General features: G+C 62.3%; 2 protein-coding genes across 2 annotated transcripts; both read right to left on the reverse strand.

The window, feature by feature from the left end:
- Positions 1 to 89: 89 nt before the first annotated feature.
- On the reverse strand, positions 90 to 3,930 carry ALDOC (aldolase, fructose-bisphosphate C). The gene is made up of 9 exons (XM_071764741.1): positions 3,798 to 3,930; positions 2,867 to 2,989; positions 2,562 to 2,773; positions 2,415 to 2,469; positions 2,183 to 2,343; positions 1,722 to 1,805; positions 1,452 to 1,626; positions 1,170 to 1,369; positions 90 to 534 (listed from the first exon to the last, which is right to left on the reverse strand). Exons 2-9 carry the CDS (start codon positions 2,976 to 2,978, stop codon positions 439 to 441), a joined length of 1,095 nt encoding a protein of 364 aa, XP_071620842.1. The 5' UTR covers positions 2,979 to 2,989; positions 3,798 to 3,930; the 3' UTR covers positions 90 to 438.
- Positions 3,931 to 5,919: 1,989 nt separating this feature from the next.
- Positions 5,920 to 14,324, reverse strand: SPAG5 (sperm associated antigen 5). Its single transcript, XM_071764742.1, has 22 exons — positions 14,072 to 14,324; positions 12,203 to 13,869; positions 11,929 to 12,121; positions 11,285 to 11,377; positions 11,026 to 11,160; positions 10,615 to 10,734; positions 10,281 to 10,373; positions 9,983 to 10,117; positions 9,734 to 9,827; positions 9,551 to 9,644; positions 9,372 to 9,453; positions 8,837 to 8,970; positions 8,404 to 8,569; positions 8,071 to 8,257; positions 7,709 to 7,780; positions 7,462 to 7,585; positions 7,117 to 7,228; positions 6,812 to 6,892; positions 6,580 to 6,723; positions 6,376 to 6,450; positions 6,199 to 6,279; positions 5,920 to 6,102 (listed from the first exon to the last, which is right to left on the reverse strand). The coding sequence occupies exons 2-22, from the start codon at positions 13,681 to 13,683 to the stop codon at positions 5,989 to 5,991; spliced, it is 3,810 nt and encodes a 1,269-aa protein (XP_071620843.1). The 5' UTR covers positions 13,684 to 13,869; positions 14,072 to 14,324; the 3' UTR covers positions 5,920 to 5,988.
- Positions 14,325 to 14,635: the final 311 nt, after the last annotated feature.

Below are 14,635 nucleotides of genomic sequence, written 5' to 3' on the forward strand. Positions count from 1 at the left end.
CATGGGTGTTGTAGGAAAGTCCGGGATGGGGGCGGTTGCCCGTCCCCCGGGTGCCCCGCGGCGCAGGAGGAGGAGAAGGCGGCACGGCGCTGTCTCTACCGTTTATTCGTTGTTAGGCTATTTGGTACACAGGGTGCACACGGCAAACACAACACAGGCGCCCCAAGGGCGACAGCGACCGGGACTGCGAAGCTACGGCAGGGCAGGGGCACCCCCAGGCTTCCCCCTCCTGCCCCCCACGACCTGGCCAGAGCCCCCCGTCAAAGGGACACTCAGGTGGCTCCTCGGGGGGCCGGGTAAGCCAGGCTCCCCCACACTTGATCAGCAGCACTCCCCTTCCCCTCCCCGCGTGGCGGCTCCCCTGGGTGGCTGGGGTGGAAGCGGGGTGTGAGCAGTGGTGGGGAGGGGGCCGGGGCCAATGGGGCACCCGGCTGGGGCTCAGTATGCATGGTTGGCCACGTAGAGGGACTGCCCGGCGGCCCCCGAGTTGTCCCCGCTGCCCTCGTACTTGCCGAGCGCAGCCAGCCCGTTCACCTGCGGGGAAAGAAGAGGTCAGTGGCCCCTGTGGGGTATAGCTCCCCGCCAGATTTCTGGCAACATGGCCTTCCGGGTCCCCCCAGTCCCTGGAGACATGGTCCTTGGAGTCTCCTACCCCCTGCAACAACACAGCCTTTGGCAGCCCCTTTCCATGGGAACAGAGCCCTTGGCATCCCCCACCTCACTGGGCACAACCCTTGCTGATCCCCATCATCCCATGGGACATGGGTTTTAGCATCCCTCTTCTCACAGGGACATAGCCCTCGATATCCCATGTCACCCTAAGGGAATGTGGCCCATGCCCTAAGGGATCCGGCCTTTGGGTCCTCATGTCCCCCAGCTCACAAGGAGACAGTCCTCAGTGTCCCTCCATGGGGACCATGACCCTTGCCTTCCCTTGTCCTGTGGCACACAGTCCCTGGTGTCTCCTATCACCCTGTGGGATGTGGCCCTTGGCATCCCCCATCTCAATGGGCACAGTCATTCTTATAGTTCCCACCCATGGTGCACAAACCTTGATGTCCTCACTACCCTACTGGGACCTTGGTGTCCCCACCATCCCACTGGGACACAGGCTTCTGTGTCTCCCATGAGACACAGCCCCCAGCACCCCTCTCCTGTCCTCCCATCACCTCTGCACGCTTGATGAACTCTTCAGTGGCGGCAGTGGCATTGTCTGGCTGCCCACGCCAGGCGCTGAGTGCCGAGGCCTGCAGTGCCCGCCCATAGGAGAAGGTCAGGGCCCATGGCCGCAGCAGTGGGCACGTGTTGATGGCGTTGAGGTTGATGGAAGCCTCCTCCTCACTCTGACCCCCGGACAGGAAGGTGACACCTGCAGAGAGCAGGGTTATGGCACCAGAGGTTCCACAGGGTATCCCCCATCCTGGACCCCTACCACATCCCAGTGCTGTTACCTGGCACGGCGGGGGGCACAGTGCGGCGCAGGGCAGTGACAGTGGCCATGGCAATCTCCTCAGGGCTGTATTTGGTGGGGCAGGAATGCCCAGGGGTCACCATGTTGGGCTTCAGCAGGGTCCCTTCTAGGTAGACGTGGTGGTCGCTCAGTGCCTTGTAGACAGCTGCCAGCACCTGGGGAGGATGGGGAGTGTTGAGTTCCCTGGCACAGCACAGCACAGCATGGTGCCTGCCCCGCTGCCCACCCCACTGCCCACTCCACTGCTCACCTTCTCTGTCACATACTGGCACCGCTTGAGGTCGTGGTCACCGTCAGGCAGGATCTCTGGCTCCACAATGGGCACAATGCCATTCTACAAACACCAGGCAGATGCCATCAAGCAGATGCCCCTGGGCACTGCCCTAGCCCCATGGCTATGTGGGCAATGCATGGACTTTGGGGGGTGATGCTCAGCCCCATGGTTCAAAGCCCACGCTTGCTAGTGATGCCATGGCGATCACACCATGGGTTGATCCCTGCTCCCGGGGGTCAATGCCCATCCATGTGAGGTGTTACCTGGCCCATGGGTTGAGGCCCAGCCCCATAGGGGGACTGCCAGGCATGGGGGCCATTCTGAGCCCCACAGATCAGTGCCCATCCCTGTGGGGCTATACCTGGCTCCTTAGGTCAACAACCACCCTATGAGTCAATGCCCACTCTGTGTGGTGATGCCCAACCACAGACATGTACCTGCTGGCAGATGCTGGCATAGCGGGCCAGTACGTTGGCGTTCTCCATGATGGCGAGTGCAGAGGGGGTGTTCTCACTGATCTTCAGCACACAGCGCCACTTGGCAAAGTCAGCCCCATCCTTCTTGTACTGGGCACAGCGCTCTGACAGCCCATCCAGACCTGCCAGGCAACTTGTCAGCCCTGTAGCCCCAAGCTCCACAGCTCCCACCCCCTTTACCCTTTCTACCTACCCTGTGTGGTGGTCTCACCATCTGTGCCAGCCAGTGGCACAACACCCTTGTCCACCTGTGGAGGGAAGGAAAAGGTGGCACTGAGACTCACCAGAAACCTCCAAGCACCCTCAGCACTCCGCAAGCCCACCAGACACCCTGCCACACCTTTATTCCCACAACGATTCCCTTGTCTTTGATCATCTGGACGAAGGGGGTGCCATCATCAGCCTTCTGGTACATGGTCTCATGGAAGAAGATGACGCCCCCGATGCATTTCTTCACCCGGCTGTCGGCGCTGAAGAGGATCTGGCGGTACAGCCGGCGGTTCTCCTCCGTGTTCTCCACCCCGATCTGGTTGAGGCGCTTTGCCATGCTCCCTATGGGCACCCAGCACCCTCATCAGCCTCAGGCACGTGTAGAAAAAAGGGTGGTGGGACAGATCCCACCCCCCACACCGCCCCAATACTGACCAACGGACTCATCAGCAGCCAAGATGCCCTTGCCCGGGGCCACAATCCGCAGGGCAATATCCGACAGCTCCTTCTTCTGCTCGGCCGTCAGCGGAGGGTACTGGTGCGTCATGGTGGCGGTGGCTGCGAGCGGACGGGGGCTGAGTCACGCGCCGGCGGGATGGCCCCCCCACCCGTCACGCACCCGGTATCCGACCGGGGAAACACCCCGCACCCCGCTCCCTCCCGAGGCTGGGACCTCGTCCCCGGCGGTCAGTGGGGGGTGGAGGGGGTGGGAGGTGCGTTGCATAAGCAGGCAGCTGCCCTCACCTCGGGACGGGCAGGGCCTCGTAGAGGATGCCGGGGAGCTCCCAGCCATTTTGCTGCCTGCTCGCCCGCCCCCAGCCCAGCCATCTTGAGGGAGCGCAGCTCCAGGGGGGGGCCAAGGCAGGACCCGAGGGGGCCGGGGATGGAGATGAAGAAACCCCGGAGCCGGGGATACCCCGGGTGCGAGGAACGCGAGAGATGGTGATAGCCCGAGAGTGGAGATACAGAGAGGCGGATGGGAATACTCTGGGAATTGCGCTGCTTGGGGAGAAACAGACTCCCGGGGCTGGGGTTACCGGGACTCGGGGTACCCCGGGGCTGCCGCCGTCGCGGGAACGGGAATGCCCCAGGGAGCCGGAGTTTTCCTTTCCCTCCCCCCGCCCCGCCCCAGAGCGCTCCCGTCTGGGCAGAGGGTATCTCCGGGCTCTTCCCCCATCCCGATACCCCCATGCCCGCGTCTCTTTCTGTCTCGGACCCCCAGCCTTGCCCGATAGCCGGGATTCCGGCACCGCACGGAAACATCCCGGAGCTTCGGCGGGGCGGCCGACTCCCACCGCCGGGGTCTCTCGGCTGTGCCCCCCGACCCCGGCCAACCCACCCCCCCCAGCTCCCGGCTCCCCCTTACCGTGCAGGGCGGACAGCGACGGGAACGGTCTGCCGGCTGCGCGCTCCGGACCCGCGGTAAATGGGGCTGTGATGCCGCAGAGCTACGTGACCGGCGGGGCGGCACCCGGCAGGACCAGCCCCCCCCGCCCCGCTCCGCCCCTCCGCCACCGCCTCCGCACCCCCCATCCTCTCGGCGACGACAGTCTCTGCTGCCGGTGGGGCAACAGCTCCAGGGTGGACACCCCGCTGTGACACCCGTTTGCAATCCCCTGTTGTCGGTGGGCACCCTTCTGTGCCCCCTTGCCCCTGTTCAGGGACTCAAATGAGTCTCCCCACCCCAGCCATGGGCAGGATCCCCCATGCCAGACAGGCACCCCAGTGTGCCACACTCCCTGCTGATGCTGAAGACCCCCCAGTGCCACCGATCCTACTGTAGCGTTCTTGGTTACAGGTAGGAACTTCCCCTGCCACTCCCAGGCTGGGGATCCCCTGTTCCCCCCTATTGCCACTGCTAGCAACAGGTAGGGACCTTCCCCTCATCATTGGTGGGTCAGGGACCCCTCTGTGACACCCCTAGGCTGGAGACCCCCCTGTGTCCTCCTATTGACACTGAGAGCAACAGGCAGGGACCTTACCCTGGTCACCACTGGGCCAGGGACCCTACTATGCCACTCCCACACGCACCCCTGTATTGCTACTGTCACCTGCAGGAAGGGACATTCCTCTCGTCACTGCTGGCCCAGGGACCCCCCTGTACCCCCATATTGCCATAGTCAGCTACAGGCAGGGACCTTCCCCTCATCATCTTTGGGCCAGGGCCCCCCCTGTGCCACCCCCCGGCTGGGGGTCACCATTCCACCTCACTATTGCTGCACCAGGGACCTCATCTGTGTCACCTCTGCTACCAGGGTCCAAGCCCCTGCAGCTCTAAGCCCCAGACCGCTAGGACAAAGTGGAGGCTCCCACAGGGAACCACCCCATCCTCCTACCCTCCCCAAAAAGCTGCTTGCAGCCAGCACGGGGACAATAGCTGTGTTCCCAGCCACCCCACAGGGCCAGCAGCCAGGGCTGTGCTGTGAATCCCCACCGTAAAAGGACTCAGCTGCCCCACATGGCCCCAATCCAGGGAGGGGGGCACATCTCCCCCCACATCCCAGAGCCAGGCACATATCTGGGGCTCTCCCTACATTGCCAGCCTCTGTTTTGGGAGGTCGTATCCGACACCCCCTCCCCTGGCAGCAGGGTCACCTCCATGGCGATGCCGGGGAGCTGCTTCCCCAGGAGTCAACCCACACACCCGGTAAACAGAGGCACAACCCGAAGCAGCTCCATAACCTGGGTGCGGGGGTGATAAAGGTGCCAGCACCCGCCCCACACAGGGCGGTAGGGCTGTGACAGAGGGCACGGGAAGGTGATCCTACCACAACCACCACCCCCGCGGGCAACAGAAGCAGGCCATTAAAATCCAGAGCACTTGTTTGAACGCTGCTATTTTGGGCTGTGCCAGGGGAGGAAGGTGCTGCATGACCACCTCCCCCCATGGCATTTGGGGAGCATCCTTGGGGTCGGGAACACCGGGAGATGAATCCCGCAGGAGTTGCCCTAACAGGAAAGGAGGGAGGTGAAGCTGGAGCTGTGCTGGGAGTAGGGGAGCCCCTCAGGGAGCCCCCCATGATGCAGCCAAGGAGGGGGCTGGGAGCAGGAGCTGGCAGAGCTCCCAGTGCCCGGCAGGCAGCGATCCATGGGACGTTGCATCCCAGAGCAGAGTTGGGAGGGAGAACCTTCTCCCCAGCCCCGTGATGGGGGTGCAGGATCCAGCCTCTGATACCCTCTGCAGGGGGAGGTGGGAGGGGGGCACAGAGGGAATCTGGGGCAGGAGGAGGAGCAGGGGGCCTGGGGAGGGAAGCTGGGTCAACCCTTGTGCTGCCGGGGCAAGAGCCTGGGGAACATGGTGCCTTATTAAAAGCAAGTACCAGCAGGGGGGGTGGGGGGAGTGAGTGTCCCATGCCAAGGAGAAGCCCTGGGGTGGCAGGGAGCTGTGCCCATCACCCCGGGACAGAGCAGGCACAGCCAGCACAGGCTGGACGAGTTGTCCCCACCCAGGGAACCAGGAACTTCCTGCCTCCCTGTACCAGGACGGGTGAAAGGCAACAAAACTTTATTCAATAAATAATTACAGCACTAAGAGGAGGAAGGTTTCATACTACAGGCTATAGAGGCTCAGCAACATCTTTGCTGCCACCGGATGGCTTCAGACCCAAGTACTTCAGCAGGCTGTGGAGCTCCTGGAAGCCCACTGCCCCCTCGGGGACAGCCAACAGCACCTGGGGATAGAAGCAGTGTTAGTGGCAGCATTTGAGATGAGGACTTGTGGTGCTGCAGTCACAGCAAGAGTGAGAGGGATCAGCCACAAGCTTCACCTCTCTTATCTTCTCTTGCATTTCCTCATGAGTCTTCAGCACTTTCTGGGTGTGACAGAGCCTCAGCTCCAGCCCTCGGACCTGTGGTGGGAGATGCCCATCAGGAGCCTGCCCTAAAAATGGGCAGGGACAAGCCCATGAGGGAGAGGGGACAAGAGCCAGGGGGAAGCCCTGTACCTGCTCTAAGTACTTATCAGAGAGCAGCAGATTCTCATCTTCTTTCTCCAGGAGCAGCAGCCGCAGTTTGTCCACCTGCAAAAAGAGCAAGTGCCACTGAGACACCACTGCAAGGGAGAACCCGGACTGGACTGGAAAGGGTCCCTGTTCACAGAGGAGTGGTGACATGAAGAGCCCTCAGCCCTGGCAGCTCCCCAGCCTTACCTCCTGCCTAAGCAGGACTCTCTCCTGCACATAGGTAGCATCCACCACAGGCTTCTGCCCCCTCATCTCCTCCCACAGCACCTTGGCCTCTGTCTCTGCACGCTGGAGCGAGCGCTTAAGCTGGGAGACCTCTCCCTTCAGCCTCTGTGGTAGAAAGGAGATGCTGAGAGGGGTCCTGCAGCCAGCATCTCCCAGGCACACAGCCCAGTCCAGCCAGGCCACCATCACACACCGTGACTTCCCCACTCTTGTCAATGAGTTGCAGCATCTTCTCTTCCTGCCGTTTCACCACGTCCTGCAGCTCCTTCTCATTCTATGAAGGGGAAAGATGTGGTTTCAGGCAGGGCCTGACCCTGGCCAGCCCCAGCAGCAGGAAGTGAAGCAGGTTCACCCATGTTTGAGAGGTCAGACAAGCCAGAACCACCCATGGGACATCACCAGAGCCTGTCACCCAGATTTCTCTGTCCTAGATCAGCACCTGTCCCAGTTTGGCTCTGCCTGGGAGTTAGCTCTGGCCCACTTCTGGCACTACCTCACCTCTAGCTTGCCCCTCAGCGCCTTGTTCAGTTTGGCAATGGTAGCAGCCTGGGTGTCCATCTTCTCCTGGCTTTCAGCTGTCACTGTCTCTAGACGGAGCTGCAGGTCAGAGCTGGGAAAAGACACTGGTGCTGAACAAGTGCTGAACAGAGTGCCAGGTACCAAACCCCCTCCTGGCCAACCCATCAGCAGGTCAGTTGGTAAAAGCCCTTCCAGCCATGGCAGGAGGGATGTAATCCAAAGCTGGGGTGAGACAGAGTCCATACATGCTGCCTGCGGGAGATGCCATGCCCAGGATAGCAGTGCCCATGCCCGGCCCTCAACATGAGCCCTCACTGAACTCACATCTCTGTCTGCAGTGCCTTGAACTCGCTCTGCTCCAGGTCCTGTATGCGGGAGCTCAGCATGGCAAGATCAGAGACCACAGCTCTCAGCTCCTTCACGCTCTCCAGCAGGCCCTCCTCAGGCTCTGTGGGCAGGGCAGAGGCTCATAAGCCAAGCAGGAAAGCATCTCTGCTTGCCCCCCATCCTCCAGCACAGGCAGCCCCGCAGCTTCGGAGCAGACTGCAGGGCAGGATTACTGCCCTGGTACCTGTTGGCTTTGGTGAAGAGGCAGGTTTGTCCTTGGTAAATGTACTCCCACCTCCAGTGACTTCATTGGCATCTGCAGCAGAAGGGGGCAGAGAAGCTGTGCCCAGTCCTGTGTGCCACAGGAGCATGGCCAGAGCTCACCTGTGCACCCACCCACCCCAGGGACCTTGGAGAAAACAGGGTATAACCATGACACAACCCATGGCTGCTACAAGGGAAGAACAGAGGAATCCACAGAGAAGGGCACTGGGGATGGCAGTGGGATCTCCTCTTCACCCAACACCAGTGCACATCCCCAGCATGGGAGGGAACGACCCCCATCCCCACACAGCATCCCCAGCACCCAGCCAGGTGCCAGCTCACCTTTCCCTGACACTGCTTTCAGGACGCTGCCCACGAAGGAACTGCTGGCACAGTATGGGGTGCGAGAGCCTGGTGTGCGATAGGCAGGGGTCCAGGCACGGTGCGGGGTCTGCCAGCCTGGGGTCCGCCAGCCCGGTGTCCGTGGAGCTGGGGTCCAGACTCTGCTTCTTGATGGACCATCGTCATCCTTGAGTGGGGAAAGAACAGCACTGGAGCATGGCTTGTGACAGCTCTCTATTGTCCCAGAGAGCTGGGACACGCCATGGAGAGCTACATGGGTCTAACCACCCCCAGGCCACACCCTTGTCCTTGTCCCCATGGCAGGACAACTACCTCCTCTTGCAGAGCAGCCCTGAGGCAGTCAGCAAGCTCCTGCAGCCGCAGCTTACTCTCGGCGATGTCTGCAGAGCACCAGGAGACTTTGTCCCTCTTAAGCTGCAAGTCGAGGAGCTCGGCCTTGGTGGTCTCCAGCTCCTGGGCAAGGGCAGCGTGCTCTTCCCTGTGGGATGGCATCAGCCTCAGTAGGATCAGCATTCTGCCTCCTCAGTGTGAGATGGGGACATTTCCCATGCCTGCCTCCCACTGGGACCCAGGAGGGTGTAAACCCTGCAGGTTTAGGCAGCCCACAGCCACCTGGGCAACCACACTTGGCTGGGCAGCAGCAAGTGCTTGGAGTGTCCCTCTGTGTGTCCCCCCACACCTCCCAGGAGGAGCTTGATTTCCCAAAACAGAGAGGTTGAAGCAGAGGCAGTGAGTAGACAGGTACCGTAGACGCTGGTGGGAGTCCATCAGCTCCTGGTTCTGCAGGCTGCTCTCCTGCAGGGTGGCCAGCGTGGACTTCAGCCTGGCCTCCACCTCCAGCAGCTGCGTGCGGCACATGTGGTTCTCCTCGTCAAGGAACTGCAAAAGAGTGGAGGAACATGACCACGAGTGTCCAGACAGATACCTAAAGGGGCTTGTTGGGACCTCCAGCACCTCAGGGGGCTGTTTCCAATTAAGGACAGCTTTACCCAGGCAGAACAACCCCTGGAGACCATCAGTTCACCGGGGACATAAGAGAGACCGCGGGGGAACAGCACCATGTCTGTAGCCAGGGGAATTATCCTGGAGCTATCCCCACCCCCAGGAATCACCACGGGGCAGGATGGACACAAGCCGTGCTACGTGCGGGATGTCAACCGCCCTCACACCCCCCTGCGGGAGGGCTAATCCCGCTGCTGGCTGCTGGCCAGCGTTCCCAAGAGGCCACACCAGGGACTGTCAGTGCGTGACAGCGTGGGGCAGGGTCAGGCAGCTCCTACCTCCCGGCACTCAGTGGCCTCATGCAGCTCCTGGCACAGCCCGTTGCACTCCCGCTGCAGGGACTCTCTCTCCCGTGACAGCCTGTGGGGACAGGGTCAGGGAGTGCCACATTTTAGGGGCAAAGGGTGGCAGGAGGGAACTACAGGGATAAATGCCTTGCTCCAGAGCTCAGACTCACCAGGCCATCTGCTCCAACTGCTTCTCATTCTCCTGCTGCAGCACATCCCGCTCCTGCTCCACACTGGCCAGATTTGTCATCAGGGAGCTCAGGTCTGTGAGGGGCACAGCCATCAGTATGGGGCAGGCTACAAGGACAAGTAGGGACAGGGGCAGCTCTAGCCCTCTAATCACCCACCCCTACCTGTGCTGAGGCGAGAGTTGGCCACAGTCAGCTCCTCCAGTTGAGTCACTGCATCCTGCAGGGCCATCGAGGTCTCCTCCAGCTTGCAAGATGCCTGCAGAGGCACAGTGACCTCCAGACTCACTTTGGGCTGCTTTTCCTTTCCCCATGAGGTGCTCCCACACTAAGGGTGCCCCAAATCCCCCCCCTTATGGCCCCCCAGGCTATGTGGGAGCATCCAACACCACTCAACACTAGGCAACCCCATACCTCCTCCTTAGCTTGTAGAGCTTGATCTGCTTGCTGCCTCGTGGCATCCCGCTCCTCCAGGCAGCTCTGCAGCTTCTTGGGCACATTCTCCAGCACAGCCCGGCACCGGGACACCAGGGCCCTTGTCTGCTCCCGCTGGGAAGGCAAATAATACCAGGGATGGGTCTGTCAGCTGGGGTTCCCACAGTACCCAGGGCACGAAGCACTCCAACATGGGGCAAAGTGGCACCAGCCCAGACCACACTGGCAGGGAGAAGGGGACTGATCCACCTCCAGCACCCAAGGGGACACCCCTCACCTCTGTATCCAAGGCTCTCCTTTCCTCCTCTAGATTTTCAAAGGTAACGTCTATGAATTCCCGGAAAGGCTTAGTCTCAGCAGCCAGGGATGCCTGTGGGGCAGGACAGACAGGTCAGTGCTGCCACAGTGAAAGAGTCACATTTAATGGATGTGGAGAGAGGTGAGTGCCAGCCCTGAGGCTGTATCTGCAGCAGCTTCCCAGCAGTAGCACTAAGAAACCTCAGATGGACCCAATCCCGTTGTAGATGGCTCTTCAGAGCATTACCCAAGCTGTGGGAAGCCAAGGACTTGGGATGCCCTTCCAGCCCTTCAATGGGGGCAGCAGTTGGTACCTGCTGGTTGATGGCATCTGCCAGCAGCATGCCCAGCTCTTGCTGGGAGGTCAAGCTCTGGTCACGGGCGCTGATCTGGGCACTGGCGTGGGCACGGAAGGCTTCCAGGAAGCAATCACTCTGCCAAGGGAAGGATACTGCTCTGGGCACAGTATTGTGCAAGGACCAGCTTCCAGAAACCATCCCAGCAGGATACAGCCCAAGCCCAAAGTCCACCCCAAGCCCAAAGTCCACCCCAAGAGCTCCCAACACTCCAGGTAACCACAGCCCTTCTAGCCTTCCAGGGCCATGTTGTTTTTTTCACCCGGGGATGCCAGGGAGACCTTTCCCTCGGCAGAGATGTGGGATGCCCTATCAGAGGCATAGGGATGGCAGAACATGCCCTGATCCACACACCAGCTGCTCCCCTACCTCCTCCTTGGCTCGGAGGGCTTCATTTGCTTGCTGCCTCATGGCATCCCGCTCCTCCAAACAGCTCTGCAGCTTGCTGGGCACACCCTCCAGCACAGCCCGGCACCGGGACACCAGGGCCCTCACCTGCTCCTGCTGTGGGGGAAGACAGTGTCAGGAGGTGCCTGGTACAGCCGTTCGCTGGCACATGTGCTAACAGCACCAAGGTCTCCCAAAATCTGGGGAAAAGGGTCCCCAGCCCATCTGCACAGGGCCTCACCTCCTGGTCAAGGGCTCCCTGTTCATCCCGCAAGCTCTGAAAAGCAGCATCCACAAGGCCTTGAAGCAGGAGGCACTGCCTGCTCCAGGTGCTCTGGGGAAGGGACAAGGATGTTGATGCTCAGGCAGCCTTCATGGGGCTGGCACCAGGCACACACGTGCCCTGCCAGGCTGAGACCCAGCGCACTCATTGGATGCCAGTGAGCTGGGTCGCACCATTCCTGCCATGGTGAGCTCCAGCTCCTGCTGCAGGTCCTGCTCCACTCCCCGCTGCCGCTGCAGAGCCTCAGTTTTCCTCCACAGCTCGAGGTAGAGGTTGCGGTAGATCTCCTCCTCCTAAGGGCATCCCAGCAGAGTTGGAGGGGGCTTCAATAAACCCCAGTTAGCCACGACCCCTCCCCACACATGCCAGGGATGTTTTCTTACACAAGGGACCCAAATCCAACCAACTCAGCAGGTCAAGCCAGGCGTGATAACACAGCTGGGACAGTGCCGGGCGCGTGATGCCACGCACCGTGCCGCAGATTTATTTCCTCTCCACTGGGCTGCGGTACAGCTGGGGCTGTCATCCCACCAGTAGTGGGCACCACCATGGCACCAAGACCATGGAAAATGGAGTGGTGTTGTGGCAGCCAGGGCTCTTACCCCATCGGGATGGGTGACATCCGTCTGTGTGAGTGCATCCCTCTGCTCAGCCGGCCCCACGCTGGGCAGCAGCCGGTGGCTCTCCTGCCAGTCACGTAGCTGGAGAGAGAGGGCTTCGATGATGATGAGGGTGCTCTCCAGCCGCCCCTCCAGCTCTGCCCGTGGCAGGGACTTCAGTTGCTCCCGAGGACAGCTGGGGAAAAAGAGAGGGTTGGGGTAGGGACAGCCAGTGGGTGCCACAGCCCCGTTCACGAGCTGATGTCCCCATACTTACTGCCAGAGCAGGGAATCTGTTTCGACAGCATTATCTTTGGCGCAAGGAAGGCCGCGTGTGGATGTGTTTGTGCTCCTCTCATGCAGGTCCCGGGGGGTCATGAAGGTGCCAGTGACTGTGGTGAGCACAGGGGTTACACTTGTGCAAGCCACTGCAGTGGGCACAGGGGTGACACTGGTGCCGGTGTCCTGCCGCAGGACAGGCAGGGACAGGTTGTGCCGCAGGGACTCCAGGAGGGATGAGGTGTTGAGGCTCTTCTCCAGCCACACCAGTGGCAACATCCAGGACAAGGAACCCGAGGCCACCTCAGGTGAGGGGGTGGCTACTGTCTCTGACCCAGCAGGCTCAGTGAGAGGAGGTCCCGGGGTGCCCTGCTGTGGGGGGGCAGGGACTGGGGACTCGGAGGTGTCTTGGAAAGGTGAAGGACCCTCACTCCCATCTCCGGATGGTGGCTCAGAGGCCATGGGGCTGCTGGAGAGGTCAACAGGAACTGGTCGCCAGCCGTGGAAGTGAGCTTCCTGTGGGGTGGAGCTGGTGCCAGGGGGGCCTGGGGTGCAGGAGGCTGCGTTGACACTGTCAGGGGTCTTAGGGGTGCAGAGTGCTAGGGCAGTGCTGCCTGGGGAGTTTGGGGTGCAAAGCACTGAGCTGGTTATGCCAGCAGTCCCTGGGGTGCAGCAGGGTGCTGGGGTGACACTGTTGAGGGGCTCCAGGGTACAAAGCCCTGGGACAAGGCTGCACAGGGACACTGGCACAGGGCTGCCAGGGGGCTCAGGCATGCTGGGTCCTGGGATAGGGCTATATGAGGGGCCTGTCACAGGACTGCTGGGGGCCCATGGGATGGGGTTGCACAGAGGGGCTGGCACAGGGCTGCTGGGGGGCTCTGGGGTGCTGGGCCCTGGGATGGGGCTGCACAGGGGGGCTGGCACAGGGCTGCGGGAGGGCTCTGGGGTGCTGGGCCCTGGGATGGGGCTGCACAGGGGGGCTGGCACAGGGCTGCGGGAGGGCTCTGGGGTGCTGGGCCCTGGGATGGGGCTGCACAGGGGGGCTGGCACAGGGCTGCTGGGGGGCTCTGGGGTGCTGGGCCCTGGGATGGGGCTGCACAGGGGGGCTGGCACAGGGCTGCTGGGGGGCTCTGGGGTGCTGGGCCCTGGGATGGGGCTGCACAGGGGGGCTGGCACAGGGCTGCTGGGGGGCTCTGGGGTGCTGGGCCCTGGGATGGGGCTGCACAGGGGGGCTGGCACAGGGCTGCGGGGGGGCTCTGGGGTGCTGGGCCCTGGGATGGGGCTGCACAGGGGGGCTGGCACAGGGCTGCTGGGGGTCCCCGGGGTGCTGGGCCCTGGAGTGGAACTCTCAGGAGGACCCATGCTGATGCTGTTTGGTTTCTCTGGGGCACCAGGCACCAAGGTGAGATTCCCAGGTGTCTTGGGGGCACCAGGCACCAAGGTGGGACTCCTGAGGGTCTCCAAGGTGCTGCGCCCCATGGCAGGAGTCCTAGAGGGTTCGGGGATGGTGCTTCTGCTGCGGGGTCCCCAGGTGCAAGGCACTAAGACGGTGCTGCTGGTGGGGAGCAGAGCAGCACTTCTGCGGGATCCTGGGGCACAGGGCACCGAGGTGACACTGACAGGGAGGGCCCGGGTGCAGGGCACTGGAGTGGCGCAGTCATGGTCCTGCAGGACATTTGAGGAGTGGAGAGGAGCATCAGCGCTGCCCTGTCCTTCCCCGCAGCACCCTATAACCGTTTCCCCTATTCCCCCCCACCCGAACACAGACCTTGTCCCCTCACTGGCCGAGTAGCCCGCATCCAGTATCCCCAACTCTGCTGCCCCCCAGCATCGCCGACCCTCCCCCGGTTCCCAGACCCGCACCGACCTTGAGCCGCAACCGGCGGAGCAGCGGGGTGAGGCTGGTGCGCTCGGCACCCGGTTGCAGCCGCAGCTCCTGCAGGGGGTTACGCCGGGGCCGCTGCTGCGCCTGGGGGGGCTGGAGGGGGCACCAGGGGTTACCAGCGGCGGCACCACTCACACACACACACCTACCGGGAGGGGTCCGGCCCGCTGCTCCCCAGCCACCTCCGTCCAGCCCCGTGTGGTTGGGGCCGCACAGCAGGGACACCCCAGCTCCATCCCCGGGACCTCCCACCGGGACGCCTAAACTGGTGCCCCCCCCCCCCCGCCCCGGGCCGCACTCACGGCGGGGGTCTGGGCGGCCCGCATGGCCACACTCCCGGGTTCGGTGTCGGTGTCGGTCTCAACTTCGCTCCCGCCGCTCCCCGCGCGCTGCCGCCGCCGCCCGTTTGAAAACCACGGGCTGCTCTGATTGGCTGCCCCGCGCCCGCGTCACTGTACCGGGGAGGCCGTTAGAGGCGGGGATGTGGGCGGGGCCAAGGGTGGCTATGGGTGTGGTTATCTGTGTGGGCGGGGCTGTAAATTTCAT

The sequence above is a fragment of the Heliangelus exortis genome, chromosome 21 (genome assembly GCF_036169615.1).
Source record: "Heliangelus exortis chromosome 21, bHelExo1.hap1, whole genome shotgun sequence".
Taxonomy (NCBI): domain Eukaryota; kingdom Metazoa; phylum Chordata; class Aves; order Apodiformes; family Trochilidae; genus Heliangelus; species Heliangelus exortis.